This window comes from Nycticebus coucang, chromosome 1, assembly GCF_027406575.1.
Source record: "Nycticebus coucang isolate mNycCou1 chromosome 1, mNycCou1.pri, whole genome shotgun sequence".
Lineage (NCBI taxonomy): Eukaryota > Metazoa > Chordata > Mammalia > Primates > Lorisidae > Nycticebus > Nycticebus coucang.
In genome coordinates, this window is record NC_069780.1 from 35,018,946 (window position 1) to 35,035,114 (window position 16,169).

Consider the following 16,169-nt stretch of genomic DNA (forward strand, 5'->3'; position numbering starts at 1 on the left):
CCTGCTCAGAAGTAGCTTACTCTAGCCAGACAGACAAATCTATCTCCTTTACCAACCAATCCATCCTTATAAAAACAACAAAATCAAATACAACTAAAATAAGTAAAAGATCCTGGACATACCATTTTGCTTTTCTGTGCCAAATTTCTACACAAAAGACTGAAGTCTACCTACTCTAAACTGCCTATCCAGACAGGCACTGTTCTTCACACCTGTAATCCTACCACTCTGGGAGGCCAAGGCAGGTGGATTGTCTGAGCTTAGGAGTTCGACAGCAGTCTGAGCAAAGTGAGACATCTCTACAAACAGAAAAACTAGCCAGGTGTGGCGGCAGGTACCTGTAGTCCCAACTACTTGGGAGGCTGAGACAAGAGGATTGCTTGAGCCCAAGAGGTTGAGGTTGCCCTAAGCTATGACATCATAGCTCTTAACCCTGGGCAACTGAGACTGTCTCAAAACATAAAAAAGAAAACTGTCTATCAATGGAGCATGAAACAGAAGTTGAAGGGCTAAAACTGTTTCCTTCCCATGCCATAGTATTCTGTCAGGCAGACTGTTCTTCTAAGAAGGTGCCAGCTTAACAGGTGAAAGGAGTGACAAGCAGTAGCCCTCATCTAGGGGTTGGGTCTCCACGGCAGAATGACTGGTTATCAGCCCTGCCCTTGGAACTGCTTATGAGCATGACAGGTGGAACTGGCCCCACCTGCTAAAGTGTCCTGGGTCCAAATACAGAAGAACTCAGAACAATAAGCATTTTCCTTTCCATTCAACTTTTTCCTTCTAGTGCCAGAAGCTGAATGTCGAAAGCTGTAACTCAGAGCTCCTGGGAGTTCCTGTAACAATCCCAGGCTATCACACCCACATTTAGGAAGGCAAACAAAAGTTACCTGCATGAATCACTGATCCCTAAACAATTCTGTCGACCTTTATCTTTTAATGCCAGCATGTCCTCTGTTTTTGTTAATAATAAAACAGGACAAATGTCAAAAGATGTCTACGAGATAAATAATATGATCTGTATCAAAGGCCACAGCAGAGATAGGGTAGAAATTTCTCCTTCAAGGACTAAATGTTCATCAAAGTTGAAACCACAAAACATAAAAAGCAACGTGTACTGTCATTCCCTCAGTAGCTGTGGGGATTGGTTCCAGGACTCCCTGCAAATACTAAAATCTGCAGATGCTCAAGACCCTTATATAAAATGGTGTTGTATTTGCATGTAACCTACATGTATCCACTTGTAAATACTTTTAATCTCTACATTAATTCAATCTAATTCAACAATCATACATGGAATGAATAAGGCAGAATTCTATCACCAAATCACCCTTGCCATGGAAGGAATAAGAGACCATTCCCAGCACTATGATATAAGCAAGAACAAAACATTATCCTTGGGATCAGGATGCTTATAATTCAGGCATTTTTCCCATTAGCTCCAGGACTCCCTACACTTTCAATGAAGGAGTCGGGGTGTGGCAGCTGGCACCTGATACCTAACCTAATGCTAAGCACCTAATTCTATCAAGTAGGTTTTCTCCAACCCCTGAAGTACCAACTCTGTTCTGTTGAGTAGGATTCCAGTGTGATCAACAATACTCATTTAATGCCCAGTACCAGGTACTGCTACTAAGCCTAAGGAACAGAATGGTGTAATAAAACTCACTTTCTCTTTTCAAGGCACTCCAAGTCACTTAAACACTCCCACTCTCTTAGGAAAGGTTATCAGTCCCACATATGAAAGATAAAATACCTAAGCTAAGACAAACAGGGAAGGAAACATTACTGACCTTTAATTTCTCCTGCCCGTGCTTTTTTGTAGAGTCCTTTGACATCCCTTTGTTCACAAACATGCAGAGGAGCATCAACAAATACTTCAAAAAAGGGTAAACTCGCACCCTCATGAATTTGCCTCGCATTGTTGCGATCCTTAAAAAAAAGACACGCACAGAAACAGTAAAAAGTGATCACACTAATCACAAAGGCGCTAGATGATTATAATATGAGAGATGAGTAAAAAATGCTTTCCACTCAATTTAGCAGAAAATATATTAGACATAATTTATATTTTTAAAATATAAACTAAAAAAATAAATCTAAGAACATACAAGTTTGACATCTATTCTTCTTAACTACTTTAAAAGGTATACTCTGCTACAAATCCAAGATATTGGGGAACTACACAAAGAAAACAACAGGTGCACGTAACATCTTCCACCTAAGCTCCATGTGGAACCTGAGACAAGGTCCAGTTCAAATGCAGGTGACATAGGCCTCTAACATAACATTCATCAAAGAGACACAAAGAGATGGATTTTCTCAACCTGACAGAAGAGATGGATTCCTTTGCCAAATGTGCAGCCACTTGCAAGTTTACTCCTTTGCCGAATGCAAGCCCCTGCAGCCACTTCTCTCTAACATTCCCAAGAATTAACTTTTCTGCTTAGCTCCTAAACTCCAACCCTGTAGTAACCTCCCTCATCTCTCAGTCTAAACTCTCTGCGCCCTGTCCTCTGGAACACCGTTTCCTTTGTAAGTCAACTTCCTCCTGGCCTTAATACAACTAGCTCCTCCCTTGAGGATGCCACTTGTCTTGTTCACAATTCACATTCACACCTCTGTGGCCAAGTGCAGTGCCAACATTTTCAAAGCTGGCCCCTGCAACTTCCACCATTCTCTTTCCACATGGCTCGTTTTAGCGTTTGCCACCTTCCTTACAGCCCCTCTGACCGACCTTACCTACTCCTACTCTGGCCAGATGACCATACTTTTAATTTCAAAAAGAAAATTCCCAGGCATGAAAGTTGTCAGTCTCCTCTCTGGCATTTTTCCCCACTGCCATATTCCTCCATTCACGTACTCTAAATCCCTTCCCTTTTCGGGTTTTCCCTACTTTGGTGCATTTCACACGACTGCCCTCTGAATACCTAAGCTGTTCCTCACCTTACCAACAGGTTCTTTTCAGGGTTCAAATTCCAGGGACTCTGTGCATTTCACATGACTGCCCCTATAAATTCCTAAAGCCTACATAGCCTCGCCTGGGCTTCTCTACTTCACCCATCCCACACTCCAAAATGCAGCCCGCTGCTTACCCTACACAGTCCTCGAGCACTTTTTTCTTTTTTTTTTCACTTTCCTTCTTTCTTTTTTTCTTTTTTTTTTTGAGTCAGAGTTTCACTATGTCACCCTCGGGAGAGTGCCGTGCTGTCATAGCTCACAGCAACCTCAAACTCTTGGGCTCAAGTGATCCTCTTGCCTCAGACTCCTGAGTAGCTGGGTCGATAGGTGCCCACAACAATGCCCAGAAATTTTTAGGCTCTGGCTCTGGCTCAGGCTGTCTTGAACTCCTGAGCTCAGGCAATCCACCCACACTGGCTTCTCAGAGTGCTAAGATTATAGGCATGAGCCACTGGGCCCAACCTCCTGGTGCACTATTTTCAATGCCTTCGCAGCGCAAACTAGGACATACATGAGTATGAGCCCTGACTTCTCTCCTAAAATTAAACACACATGTCCAACTTCTTCTAAATATATTCACCTGGATATCACACAGACACTAAAAACAACACGTCCAAAATGGAATCCATCCTCTCTTTTTCCAAACTTGCATTGCCTCTTATACCATCCAAATCAAAGGTGTGACAATGCTCTTCACCAGCAATCCCAGGAGCTCTGGTTTCTTCTCTTTCCACCACATTTATTGGGCCACCAGATGACCATGAAGTCCTTCAGAGTTTACCTCTAAATATTACTCCAACCTTCCTTACTCTCCCTTCCTTACTCCCTAGTTTATCCCATTTCTCTTGTCTGGACAACTTCAACATCCTTTTTATCACCCTTCTGGCTTCTAACTTAGATATTCTCAAAGCCATACTCTACACTGTCCCCAGAGTGACACAGGATGCAAATCTGGCCATCTTACTCAGCTCCTCAGAAACTCCTTGCCACCCTTTGGGTAAAATCAAAGCTTCTTGGCATACAACATTAGCCTGCAGCTTGCCCCACGGTTCTCAGTCTCGCACTTGATGCCCTGTTAATGATACCTGCCTAGTCTACCAGGCTCATTGTACCTCATGCCCTTGCCACCCCCACCAGCTGAAAGACGCCCCCTACGCTCCCTCACAGCACATCTCTGGGTCACCTCGGGTCACCTCCTCCAGAAAGCTTTCCCTGCATGCCCAGGGTAAGGGCCAGAGTACTCAGTATATGCCTCTGTCACAAATCTTATCCCAAAATATTAAAATCGTCTCATTAGCTTTATGACTTTAGTGTCTGCCCAGCAATTAAGCTGTGATCTTACTGTTCTAATTGTCCTTTTAAACGAAGGTGTTCCCAAGTTTCCACCTGCGGCTCTCTTCTTCTTCTATATACTCTTTTGAATATACTGAACCTCATCTAGGCTTTAGCTACTTAAGTGATGAACTCCTAAATCTAGATCTCAATCCTACTCAATTTTTCTGAGCCCTAGAACCAATTTCCCCATAGCCCGGTGGTCATCTCCACTTAAGACACTCCACTCATACTTCAAAAGTAACCCACCTAAAATGAAAAACTCATCTCCTCTCTTCCTACCCTTTCTTTCATAACTCAGTCATACCACCCCCTATTCAGAAATATCCCCCCAAATCAGCAACCAACCAGACACCAAGTCCTACCACAGGCTCATGAGCCTTCAAATATGTCCCATCTCTTCTATCCCCACCGCTGCTGCTTACACTGGGATGGAGCAGGAGCTAAGGCAAAGACCTTCTAACTCCCGCCCCCAAACCAGTCTCTTCTCACTTAAATGCAAACACAATGACATCATTTCTTATTGTAAATAATCTCATACTATTAATTCCTTGGGAGGCAACCTCTTCAGCTAGGTCATCATCTAGCTCCTGCAAATCGGTCTGACATCATCTCCCCTCACAGTCATCCGGCACAGTGGGCACAGTTCCCCATGCACCAACCTCTCTAACATTTCCACATTGATACAAAGGTTCCAAATGAATAGCTCTTGACTGATTGAGCATATATAATCAGGACTGGATAGGAAAACATACATATCCCATATAAATTGAACCAAATCCCATTTGGTTCAATCCAAATATAATCACGAATTTTCACATCCCCTAAACATAATCCAGACCTCATTCTTAGTCCTTTTACAGATAAGGGCAACAAAGACTTTGCTTCCCACTATGGAAAGGGGACAAAAGAGCAGATCATCACATACTTTTAGACTCCCAGGTCTTAGATGATGGCTCTCCAACTCAGGTGTTATTGACTTTCCCCTTTTCTAAGAGTTGAAAAGGTTCCCAGAAAGTATATCACTGTTATGATATTCTTATGAAAACTATTTATATCCAAGGATTCAGAAACTCTCAATAACTCTCATTCTGCTTAGACATAGACACTTCATTATCAATGAACTTAAAACTAATGTGTTAACACTGATCCCCATGTATCATGAAAATGAAAACCTTTTAGGACTTTTGCCATGGTTCAATTACATGAACTGTATGAATAACTCAATCGGACAGTTATATATAACTCTTATAGGTCACATTTTGTTTTTTAAAAAAAAAGTCCAAGGGGTGGGGGGGGGAGTCCAAGGAATCACCAAATTAATTTATGGTATAGTACTAGAACTGTGCTGTTATCATTTATTATATTTATTGAATACTTATTACATGCCAGGCACTGTGCTGAGGGCTTTGAATGCCTGATTTACCCAATTCTCTGAGCAATACTATAAAATTAGGTATTATCTTAGGTAGGTCAAATGTACTGGCCACCAAAGCAGACCCATTTGTGTCCAACTCCAAAGACCCTGCCAGTATACTAGCTCATTTAATCTTTGCTATCAAGGATTCCTAAAAGGATACACCTTTGTTCAACACACACTAAAAATCACTATGTTCCAGATCCTGGACATCAAGATTACCAAGATAAATAAGAAACAGCCCAGTCCTCAGGAGCCACCAGGATTTAGAGGTTCCCCAGTGGGGCAGACAAGAGCACAGGTCCTGTAGACACACTGGGTACAAATAATAACTCTACCAGTACAGTGTGAGACCTTGGCAATGCACATCTGTTTCCCCATGTTTACTTCCCTGGGAGATGAAAACTACATGAGTTAATTTACATAAAAGCACTTTAAAACATGTACTGGCAACAAATTAAGCGTCTAATAAACGCTAGTCATTATTAATATTATTATCACTACAGCTCCTACTAGTATCACAATCAATGAACTTGGATTTTTTTATAAAACAAAGTGCTAAGGTATAATAGCAAAGGCACCAAAGACAGGTACCGGAAAAAGCCCAAGGGAGGGAAGCAGACCCGTCACCTGAGTCTCAAAGTACAAACAGAAGTCAGCTGACACTGCAAAGAGGGGGCAGGAAGAAGATGCTGCCTTCAAGGCTGGAAGAAAACAAAGACCCCAGCATGTCAAACTAACACGATTTTTTTCCAAGAAATATTAAAAATCAATGCACTGTTGCTACAGTCTCTAAAATAAGAGGAAGAGTATGAGGAGAGCTGAGATCAAAGAAGTGTGAGGAAAGCAGCCAGGGGAGGATATGGCTTAGATATTCTCTGGCGGCTGGACATGTCAAGTACTCACCAGAGGTTTACTCAATTAAAAAGTCAAGCTTGAAATGATCTGGCCATTGGCCTAAGTTCAACAATGTTATATGCAGGGTTTTAATGGCTGGTTTTCTCAAAACTGGATTTACTAAGAAAGCCACAGCACAGAAATGCTTTAGCTCAATTATTTAATTTGGATTTAGCCTCAAAGCATGTCAATGTTTAAAGTATGAGCTCTGCCTGACACCTTATTCTCAATAAATATAATTAAAACAGCAATAGCACAAAAGCCACAAACCTGTGTATAAGGCGAGATGAAACTCGTAATGCATACTAAGCCAGCATCTGCAAACAGCTTAGCGACTTCTGCAATGCGTCGCACATTCTCTTCTCTGTCTTCAGGACTAAAGCCAAGATTTTTATTGAGACCTTGACGAATATTGTCACCATCCAAAGTGTAGCATGGAATCCCATGGCAAACCAAGTATTCCTCCAAAGCCATGCTCACGGTAGTCTTCCCTGCTCCAGACAAGCCTAAAATCGAACAACGCAGATTCCATTTGTAACACAAGAAGGGTAACTTCTTAGTAATTAAAAATGTTAATTACAGGCTTAAGTACATTTATTATTCACAGCAATCTCTTAGTAACATTGTTTTCCAATACTTTTTTTTTTTTTTGTAGAGACAGAGTTTCACTTTATGGCCCTTGGTAGAGTGCCATGGCATCATATAGCTCACAGCAACCTCCAACTCCTGGGCTTAAGCGATTCTCTTGCCTCAGCCTCCCAAGTAGCTGGGACTACAGGTCCAATACTTCTTTTTAACCTTTCCCTAGGAAAATACCTACAGTTCACACATAATAAGCATTTATTTTTAATAACTTGTATCTAGCCTAGAAATCACTAATAAGCTTCAAAAGGGCTTAACCAATTTTAGTATTCATGGTGGATGGGTAGATATTCACTTTGTGCTCTTATTACCACTCTTATAAAGCTTCATAACAAACTTTAAACAAAGTTATAAGCCCACATCTGGCAAGGGAAAGAAAAGAAAGGAGAATAGTTAATGAAATATCATAAAGTTACCTCCATATTCCAGAATCATCCCCACTCACAGACCACTGGGATGAAACTCTTTGAGTGTCCAATTTATAATGTAATCACCCTTAAAATATTTCAAGCCACCTTCATCTACCAATGGTGCTTATTCACTACACACCAAGAATTTAAAAAGCATGTTTACGCACCAATGCTTGCGACCTTGGTTGAGTATGTAATTACAGGACTCACAGCCAAGAAATAAAAAAAAAGGCAAGAGGAAAAACAATTGAAGTTTAATGTACCAAAGCTCTTGAAAGAAGTCATGGTAACACAGAAAGCTAAGTAAAAAATATACAAGCGAGGATGATGTGTTGAGAGATCAACATAGTGTCAGTTGCTTTATACACTAAAAACTTACACTAACAGTACAGAGGACCCTGTTCTGCAAAGATGGCTGAACTGAGTGTCTCCTTAGAGGGGCTCTTCTAAAATGTGACACTGCTACTGTTACGTCAAGAAATAGTCTAATTTCCCTCCCTTAGATCTGGGCTGGCCTTAGAACTCACATGCAGCCAAAAGAATGTAGTAAAATGATGATGTGTGCCTCTTTGGTCACTTAATTTGAGAGAAGTCAGCTACTAAATTTCCTGAGACCACCATGCTAGGGTGATCACAAGCAGGTATTAACAGCTAATAGTCTCAGTCAACTAAACTACCAGTTGACAAGCAGCATCAACAGAATAAGTCATCTTGGACACGCAGCCAAGCGGAGCCTTCAAGGGACTGCAATCCAAGTCAGCATGACTATGACCTAGCAAGACCTATGCAAAATCTGGCCAGCTGAAGCCAGGCACAATAGTTCATGCCTGTAATCCTAGCTACTGAGGTGAGAGATCGCTTGAGGCCAAGAGTGCAAAGGTACAGTGAGCTATAATCATTCTACTGCACAACAGCCTGGGCAAGGAAGATCTTATTTAAAAAAAAAAAAAAAAAAAAAAACTGTTTAACAAACAGTTTAATAAACTGAGATCTCCTGAATCCCTTACCTCAATTGGTAAGCAAATTAAACTGGTTGATGATTGCTATTGTACACTACTAGGTTTGGGATAATTTGTAACACAGTAACTGAAGCAAAGATAGTGGCTGAGGAATAGTGGATTATTTTGGTTTATTACTGTCGTTTTGTTTTTTTTTTCACTACCTACTGAGCACCATGTATCAAAGGGAAATAACGGAAACTTGAAAATCTAAACTTTTTGTGCAACAAAGCAACTTAAATTACAATATATTATATATGTGTGTGTGCCCATATACTTTTATGTATATATTTAACTTGAAGGAACACTTGAAAACTGAATTACTGACATTAACAATGTCATCGAGAAGATTACAGTGAACATAGACAAAAAAAGGCAAAGAAACTGAAGCAGTCAGTGTAAATTAATAGACAATACAAGACAGACGATCCAAAACTCAGATAAGGATAACTGGGATGCCTAAAGAAGAGAAACCAACTGCCGTAGGTTGAAGAGTGTCCTCCAAATAATCATGTTCACCTAGAACGTCAGAATGTGATCTTATCTGGAAATTGAGTCTTCATAGATATAATCAAAGTTAAAATAAGAGGCAGTAATAGTGGATTAGGGTGGGCTCCAAATCCAATGACTGGTGTCCTTATAAGAAAGCTGTGGGAAGACAAAAAGAGATTGGAGTGGGGTATCTACAAACCAAGGACACCAAGGATTGCCAGCAACCACCAGAAGCCAGCAGAAAGGAATGAAATGCATTCTCCCAAGCATGAATCCTATGTACTCAATTTTGATATGAGGAAAATTAATGACAATTAAGTTATGGGGGAGGAGGAAAAGCAGAAAGAGGGATGGAGGGAGGAGGGTGGGGCCTTGGTGCGTGTCACACTTTATGGGGGCAAGACATGATTGCAAGAGGGACTTTACCTAACAATTGCAATCAGTATAACCTGGCTTATTGTACCCTCAATAAATCCCCAACAATAAAAAAAAAAAAAAAGAAATGCATTCTCCCTAACGGCCTAATGAAGCAGCCAACCTCAGAATGCCAAAAAAAAAGGGTTTTGGAGTTGTTGCCTCCAGAACTGAGAACAAATTTCTGTTGTTGGAGGCCACCCAGGGTGTGGTTAATTTGTTACAGCAGCCCTGGAAAATTAATATACCAGCAAATGTATAAATACAAAACAGGAAAAGTTATCTGACATAAAATCTGAAAAAAGTAAGCCATGTCCAGGAAAATAACACACAAATCACTCCTACCTTGGACAGATCCTGGTTAAGCAAGTGAATTATAAGAAAGAGAAAGAAATCTTGGCTTCCATTTCCAAAAACACCAACAAAAGAAAACAATGAAAGCTCTAGAAGATTTGACAACACAATTAACAAGCTTCATCTAAGGACCATGAATAAAATACTGCACATATTGGGGAATACATACTCTTTTCCAAATAAATATTTATGAAAACTGATCACAGGTTTTCCAGGTCTACAGTTTGAAAGTCACTACTGTGTCTCCTATGTCCTAACAAGTAAAAGGCTAAACACATGGAAAAATCAACAACTTTTATTCCATCTGTAAGAGCGGGGAGGACACAAGGCAAATCACTGCCCCAGGATTGGGGAGAAAGGCAAACATAGGGAGTAACAGCTTACCAGAGCACAAAAATGAGAAAACCCCTGAGGAAACCATGCTGGGGTAGGAAAACCTCAACTGTAATTGACAAATTGATAGAGGCTCAGTGCCTGCAAGTTTGAGAGTTAAAAATTCCAGGGGACCCAGCCAAAGGCAGTTCCTCACAATACTATGAGCCTTACCCCCAGGAATTCAATCATGTTCTCACAGTAAATAGAAGAGAAAAAGCCCTTCCTGCTTTTAGCAGGAGGGGGTGGGGGGAAAGGAAGCATTTAGAAATATAGCAGAGAATTCTATTCTTCTTAACAAGGCCTGACCTCCAGAGAAACTGTTCAACCAGAGCTTAGCCTGTTGGGTTTTATCAGTAACTAACTGATCTAAGGGGAAGGGAAATGCCCAACCCCAGCTGGCTAAACTGTCCCAGTTAATGGACAGGGTGGGGAATGTGGTGACTGGAAACTGATTACACACTAGACCATTAAGCAAGTGCCAAAAAATCAGATAAGTAATTATTTATAAGCATCACTGGTGGTGAAATAAACCACCATGTTTCTTAAACATACCATGTTTAAGAAAAAGAGTACTGGGCAGCACCTGTGGCTCAGTGGGGAGGGCGCCGGCCCCATATATCGAGGGTGGTGAGTTCAAACCCGGCCTGGCCAAACTGCAACAACAAGAAGAAAAAAAAAATAGCAAGACGTTGTAGCGGGCGCCTGTAGTCCCAGCTACTTGGGAGGCTGAGGCAAGAGAATCGCCTAAGCCCAGGAGCAGGAGGTTCCTGTGAGCTGTGACACCATGGCACTCTACCAAGAGCAATAAAATGAGACTCTGTCTCTAAAAAAAAAAAAAAAAGACAGAAAAAGAGTACCCAATATTCTAAAAATCACTTTTCCCAAAAATTAACCTTAGATACAATCCAATACCAAACTAAATCCCAACAGGGTTCTTGGGAATTGGTTAAATAAATTATAAAATTTATGCAATAACACAAAGAGCCAAAAAAAAAAAAAAAAAGTCATAATGAAGAAAAAGGTTAAAATTCCCAATTAAGAACAAAGTTTAAGGGCGTTGCCTGTGGCTCAGTAAGTAGGGCACTGGCCCCATATACGGAGGGTGGCAGGTTCAAACTCAGCCACAGACAAACTGCAACGAAAAAGAAAAAAAAAAAATAGCTGGGCATTGTGGTAGGCACCTGTAGTCCTAGCTACTCCAGAGGCTGAGGCAGGAAAATTGCCTAAGCCCAGGAGCTGGAGGTTGCTGTGAGCTGTGTGATGCCATGGTACTCTACTGAGTGTGACAAAGTGAGACCCTGTCTTTACAAAAAAAAAAAAAAAAAAAAAAAAAAAAGAACAAAGTTTAAGAAGGCTTATACCAATGACTTTCAAGACTTACAAAAATATAAAAATAAAGACAGTGTGGCACTAACAGAGAAACAGACAAGTAAACCAATGGGAGAGATCAGAGGACCCAGATAACAGATCCACACATAGAGACCCAATACATGACATAGCTGGCCTTGCAGATCAGAGCAAAAAGGATACCCTATAAGTACAGGTGAGGGCCTACATGAAAAGACAAAACTTCCAAAAGAAAACACAGGAAAAGAAATAATTCTTTAGTCATCCAGATGAAAAAAATAAAAGCTTCTAAAAGAAAAGGAAAAAAATCTGATTAGCCTGACAATTCATCAGAACTGTTAATGCCAGAAGACAATAGAGCACTGTTACTAAAAATTCCAAGACAAAATATCATGAAGCAAATATATATTTTACCCAGCCAAGTTGCCATAAAAAATGGGCATTCTCAAACATCAAAGGCAGGGAATTCAGAACCCACAGAAGGCCATTGTGCAAAGACTACTTAATAAAATATAATTAAGGTTTGAACGGACAAGCCATAATAAAAGAACTGATGGTGAGCTAGTGAGTACTAAACCAATGTACTTATAGAGCTAAAATACAAACAATTTAGAAATTTAAGATGTTAAAGCAGAATCTAAACATACAAACCTGGGAAATACAGATGTAACAACTGAACAACAATCTAGAATTGGAATAAGGAGATGGGAATAAGGATCTAGAATTAAGAATAAGGAGATGGGAAGAATGTGAGAGTGTTGTCTGTTTGCATATAAAAACAAACAGATCTGTCTAAAATTGAAACATGTCTAATTTTAAAGAAACTGTAATCCTCCCATGTTGGGAGGCAGAGAAAGAAGGATTGCTTGAGTGATCAGCCTGGGTAACAAATCAAGACCCCCTCATTTCTACAAAAAAATTAAAAAAAAAAAAAAAATAGCCAGGCGTGGTAGTACCCACCTGTAGTCACAGCTACTCTGGAAGCTAAGGTGGGAGGATCACTTGAGCCCAGTTACTCAAGTCTGCAGTGAACCATAATCACACCACTGCTCTCCAGCCTGGCCTACAGAGTTAGACCCTGTCTCTTAAAAAAAAAAAAAAAAAAAAGGAATGCTGGGGTTTTTTGCAAATCAGCACAAATTTTTTTTTTTTTTTTTTTGTAGAGACGACTCTCACTGTACCGCCCTCAGGTAGAGTGCCGTGGCGGCACACGGCTCACAGCAACCTCTAACTCTTGGGCTTACACGATTCCCTTGCCTCAGCCTCCCGAGCAGCTGGGACTACAGGCGCCCGCCACAATGCCCGGCTATTTTTTTGTTGCAGTTTGGCCGGGGCTGGGTCCGAACCCGCCACCCTCAGCATATGGGGCCGGTGCCCTACCCACTGAGCCATAGGCGCGGCCCAAATCAGCACAAATTTTTAATGATGGGTAATTTCCAGTATTGACAAGGACAGTGGGAAATGGACTTTACACTACTGGTAGGAGAGCAAATTGGTATAAAATTTTAGTGGGCAATTTGGCAAAATAGATCAAAATTTTAAATATAATTCCTAAAAGTAATAATCCACCAATTTCAAAACTATTTCCACAATCTGAATCAATTCACCCTCTCACCAGCCTGCTATAGCTAAACCCAAAGAGAAAGTAGGAAAACAAAAACAAAAAAACTAATCAGGAGGCAGAGCAAGATGGCTGCCGAGTAACAGCTTCCCTGCATCTGGGCACCTGAGTCTGCGGAGATAGGACTCCAGGCATCTCTGGCTGGTGGGATCTGCCTATCATCACCCCTGAGAGGATACAGGGAGTCAGCGAGAGACTTCTGGACCCCAAGAGGAGGACTAAAACAGTGGAAAACCGGCAAGTGGTCGCATGTGTTCAATCCATCTAAACCCACCGGCAACTGTAAGTTCAGTAGCAACGAGACTGCAAACCAGAAAGGCCTTACCTGTGAACTGTTTTGGTGTCTTTGGACTTGGCACTCAGCTGAACTGCCTTGGGGAGAGCCTGAGTGGGAGTGCGGAGAACTTTGGCCGTTGTCTAGGGCCCCAGTCTAACCTGCTGAGCCAGACGGAGCTAATAGTGTTTGGCTCTGGGTCACAGGCAGCCATTGTGAGCGATCTGCCCCGGCAAGCTCCGCCCTCAGGGTCGCACAGCTAGAATTGGGTGGGAGCTGGTAACCCAGCGACCAAGTAGCCTAAGGGCGGGGTCTGAGCCTCCTTGGAACCCTAACCCTCAGGGGCAGAGGGAGACCAGTTTTGGCACACAGAGTAAGTGGATAGCCACTTCAGCAGTGATTCCAGCAACAAGCACTTCCCTGGGAAAGCTTCTGCTCAGCAAGTGAACAAGTTCAAAGTGCCTTTTAAGTGGGCTGAAGAGAGATTTAGGGTGTCTACCTGCTGGGGTTTGAGAAACTAGCAGCCTCCAGTCGTATCAGAACTGTGATTACCATCTCATACCCCAGAAGACCACGTGTTGCCCAGACAATATTCAATAACATATACATACTGCTTTGTTTTTGGTTGTCTTTTTTTTTTTTGGTTTGGTTGTTTTTTTTTATTTTTATGTTGTTGATTGTGTTTTGCTTTTTAAATACAACCTTTTCCATACAGATCCTTTTTCGTTCTCAATTTTTCTAGTTTAATTATATTTTCCCACTGCTGCCTATTTCAATAATTAGAACTTCATTTTTGTTAGTGTTTCTACCGCTATTATTTGCTTTTCTACCCAATTTTATCCCGTAAAGATTTCTGTTTGCGTGTTTTGGTTTGATTTATAGCATTTTTGTCTTTCCTCTCTAATTGGTGGAGGTGGGGTACTGTGTCTGATCAGGTTAGCAAAGAGCTGCTGACCTCAAGGGAACCACCCAACTGGGCACCCCCAGAAGGTGGTTTTTTTTTAAGGTTGTATCAAAGTACCCTACTGTACACCTATAGTGCTCTGTCTCCCACTTTCTGTGCCTCTCTTCTTTTTGTCAATATTCCTTTTACCCACCCCCTCTCCTTTCTCTATTTTTCTTTTTTTTTCTTTTCACTCGGCCCTCCTTTCTTTCATCCCTTTCTTGCTCTTCAACCTTCTCACCCTTCTGGTCCTGTACCAAAAGGACTCATCTAACCCTTAGTCCACAGGCACGAGAACTTAAAGAACAAGAGGAAGTGAAAGGAAAATTAGGGTAAGGAAACAGATAAAAGAAATCACTCATGAGGAAGAATCAGCAGAAAACTCCAGGCAACATGAAGAACGAGTCCAGAACAACCCCGCCAAGGGACCATGAGGTAGCTACTGCAGACGATTCCATCTATACAGAAATGTTAGGAATGACAGAAAGGGAATTTAGAATACACATGTTGAAAACAATGAAAGAAATGATGGAAACAATGAAAGAAACTGCTAATAAAGTGGAAAATAACCAAAAGGAAATCCAAAAACAGAATCAAATAAGAGATTAACGATATGAAGAATATAAAAAGGATATAGCAGAGCTGAAGGAACTGAAACAGTCAATTAGGGAACTTAAAGATGCAATGGAAAGTATCAGCAACAGGTTAGACCATGCAGAAGAAAGAATTTCAGAGGCAGAAGACAAAGTTTTTGAGATAACTCAGATAGTAAAAGAGGCAGAAAAGAAGAGAGAGAAAGCAGAACGTTTACTGTCAGAGTTATGGGACTTTATGAAGCGTTCCAACATACGAGTTATAGGAATTCCAGAGGGGAAGAAGAATGCCCCAGAGGAATGGAAGACATACTAGAGAATATTATAAATGAAAATTTCCCAAATATCACCAAAGATTCTGACACACTGCTTTCAGAGGGATATCGGACCCCAGGTCGCCTCAACTCTAACCAAGCTTCTCCAAGACACATTGTGATGAACCTGTCCAAAGTCAAGACAAAAGAAAAGATTGTGCAAGCTGCCAGGAGTAAGCGCCAGTTGACCTACAGGGGCAAATCCATCAGAGTGACAGCAGACTTCTCTAATGAAACTTTCTAACCAAGAAGACAATGGTCATCTACCTTTAATCTACTTAAACAGAACAATTTCCTGCCCAGAATTCTGTACCCTGATAAGGTAAGCTTCAAAATTGACGGAGAAATCAAATCATTTACGGATATACAAACATTGAGGAAATTCGCCACAACAAGACCAGCTCTACAGGAAATACTTCAACCTGTTCTGCACACTGACCACCACAATGGATCAGCAGCAAAGTAAGAACTCAGAAATTAAAGGACAGAACCTAACCTCCACACTGATGCAAAAGATAAAACTAAGCAATGGACTCTCACAAAATAAGACGAATAGAATACTACCACACTTATCAATTATCTCCATAAATGTTAATGGCTTGAATTCCCCACTGAAGAGACATAGATTGGCTGACTGGATTAAAAAACACAAGCCATCCATTTGCTGTCTGCAAGAAACACACCTGGCTTCAAAAGACAAATTAAAGCTCCGAGTCAAGGGTTGGAAGACAATTTTTCAGGCAAATGGAATTCAGAAGAAAAGAGGAGTTGCAATCTTATTTTCAGAT

General features: G+C 41.1%; 1 protein-coding gene across 4 annotated transcripts in view; it reads right to left on the bottom strand.

The window, feature by feature from the left end:
* PAPSS1 (3'-phosphoadenosine 5'-phosphosulfate synthase 1) overlaps positions 1-16,169 on the bottom strand; it is a 358,089-nt gene that overhangs the window by 90,330 nt on the left and 251,590 nt on the right. For all 4 annotated transcript variants that reach the window (XM_053562526.1, XM_053562455.1, XM_053562292.1 and 1 more), the window contains 2 exons: positions 6,875-7,110; positions 1,791-1,929 (listed from right to left, as the gene is read on the bottom strand). In XM_053562526.1, the coding sequence (XP_053418501.1) occupies positions 1,791-1,929; positions 6,875-7,110 (375 nt within the window). The remainder of the gene's footprint in view (positions 1-1,790; positions 1,930-6,874; positions 7,111-16,169) is intronic.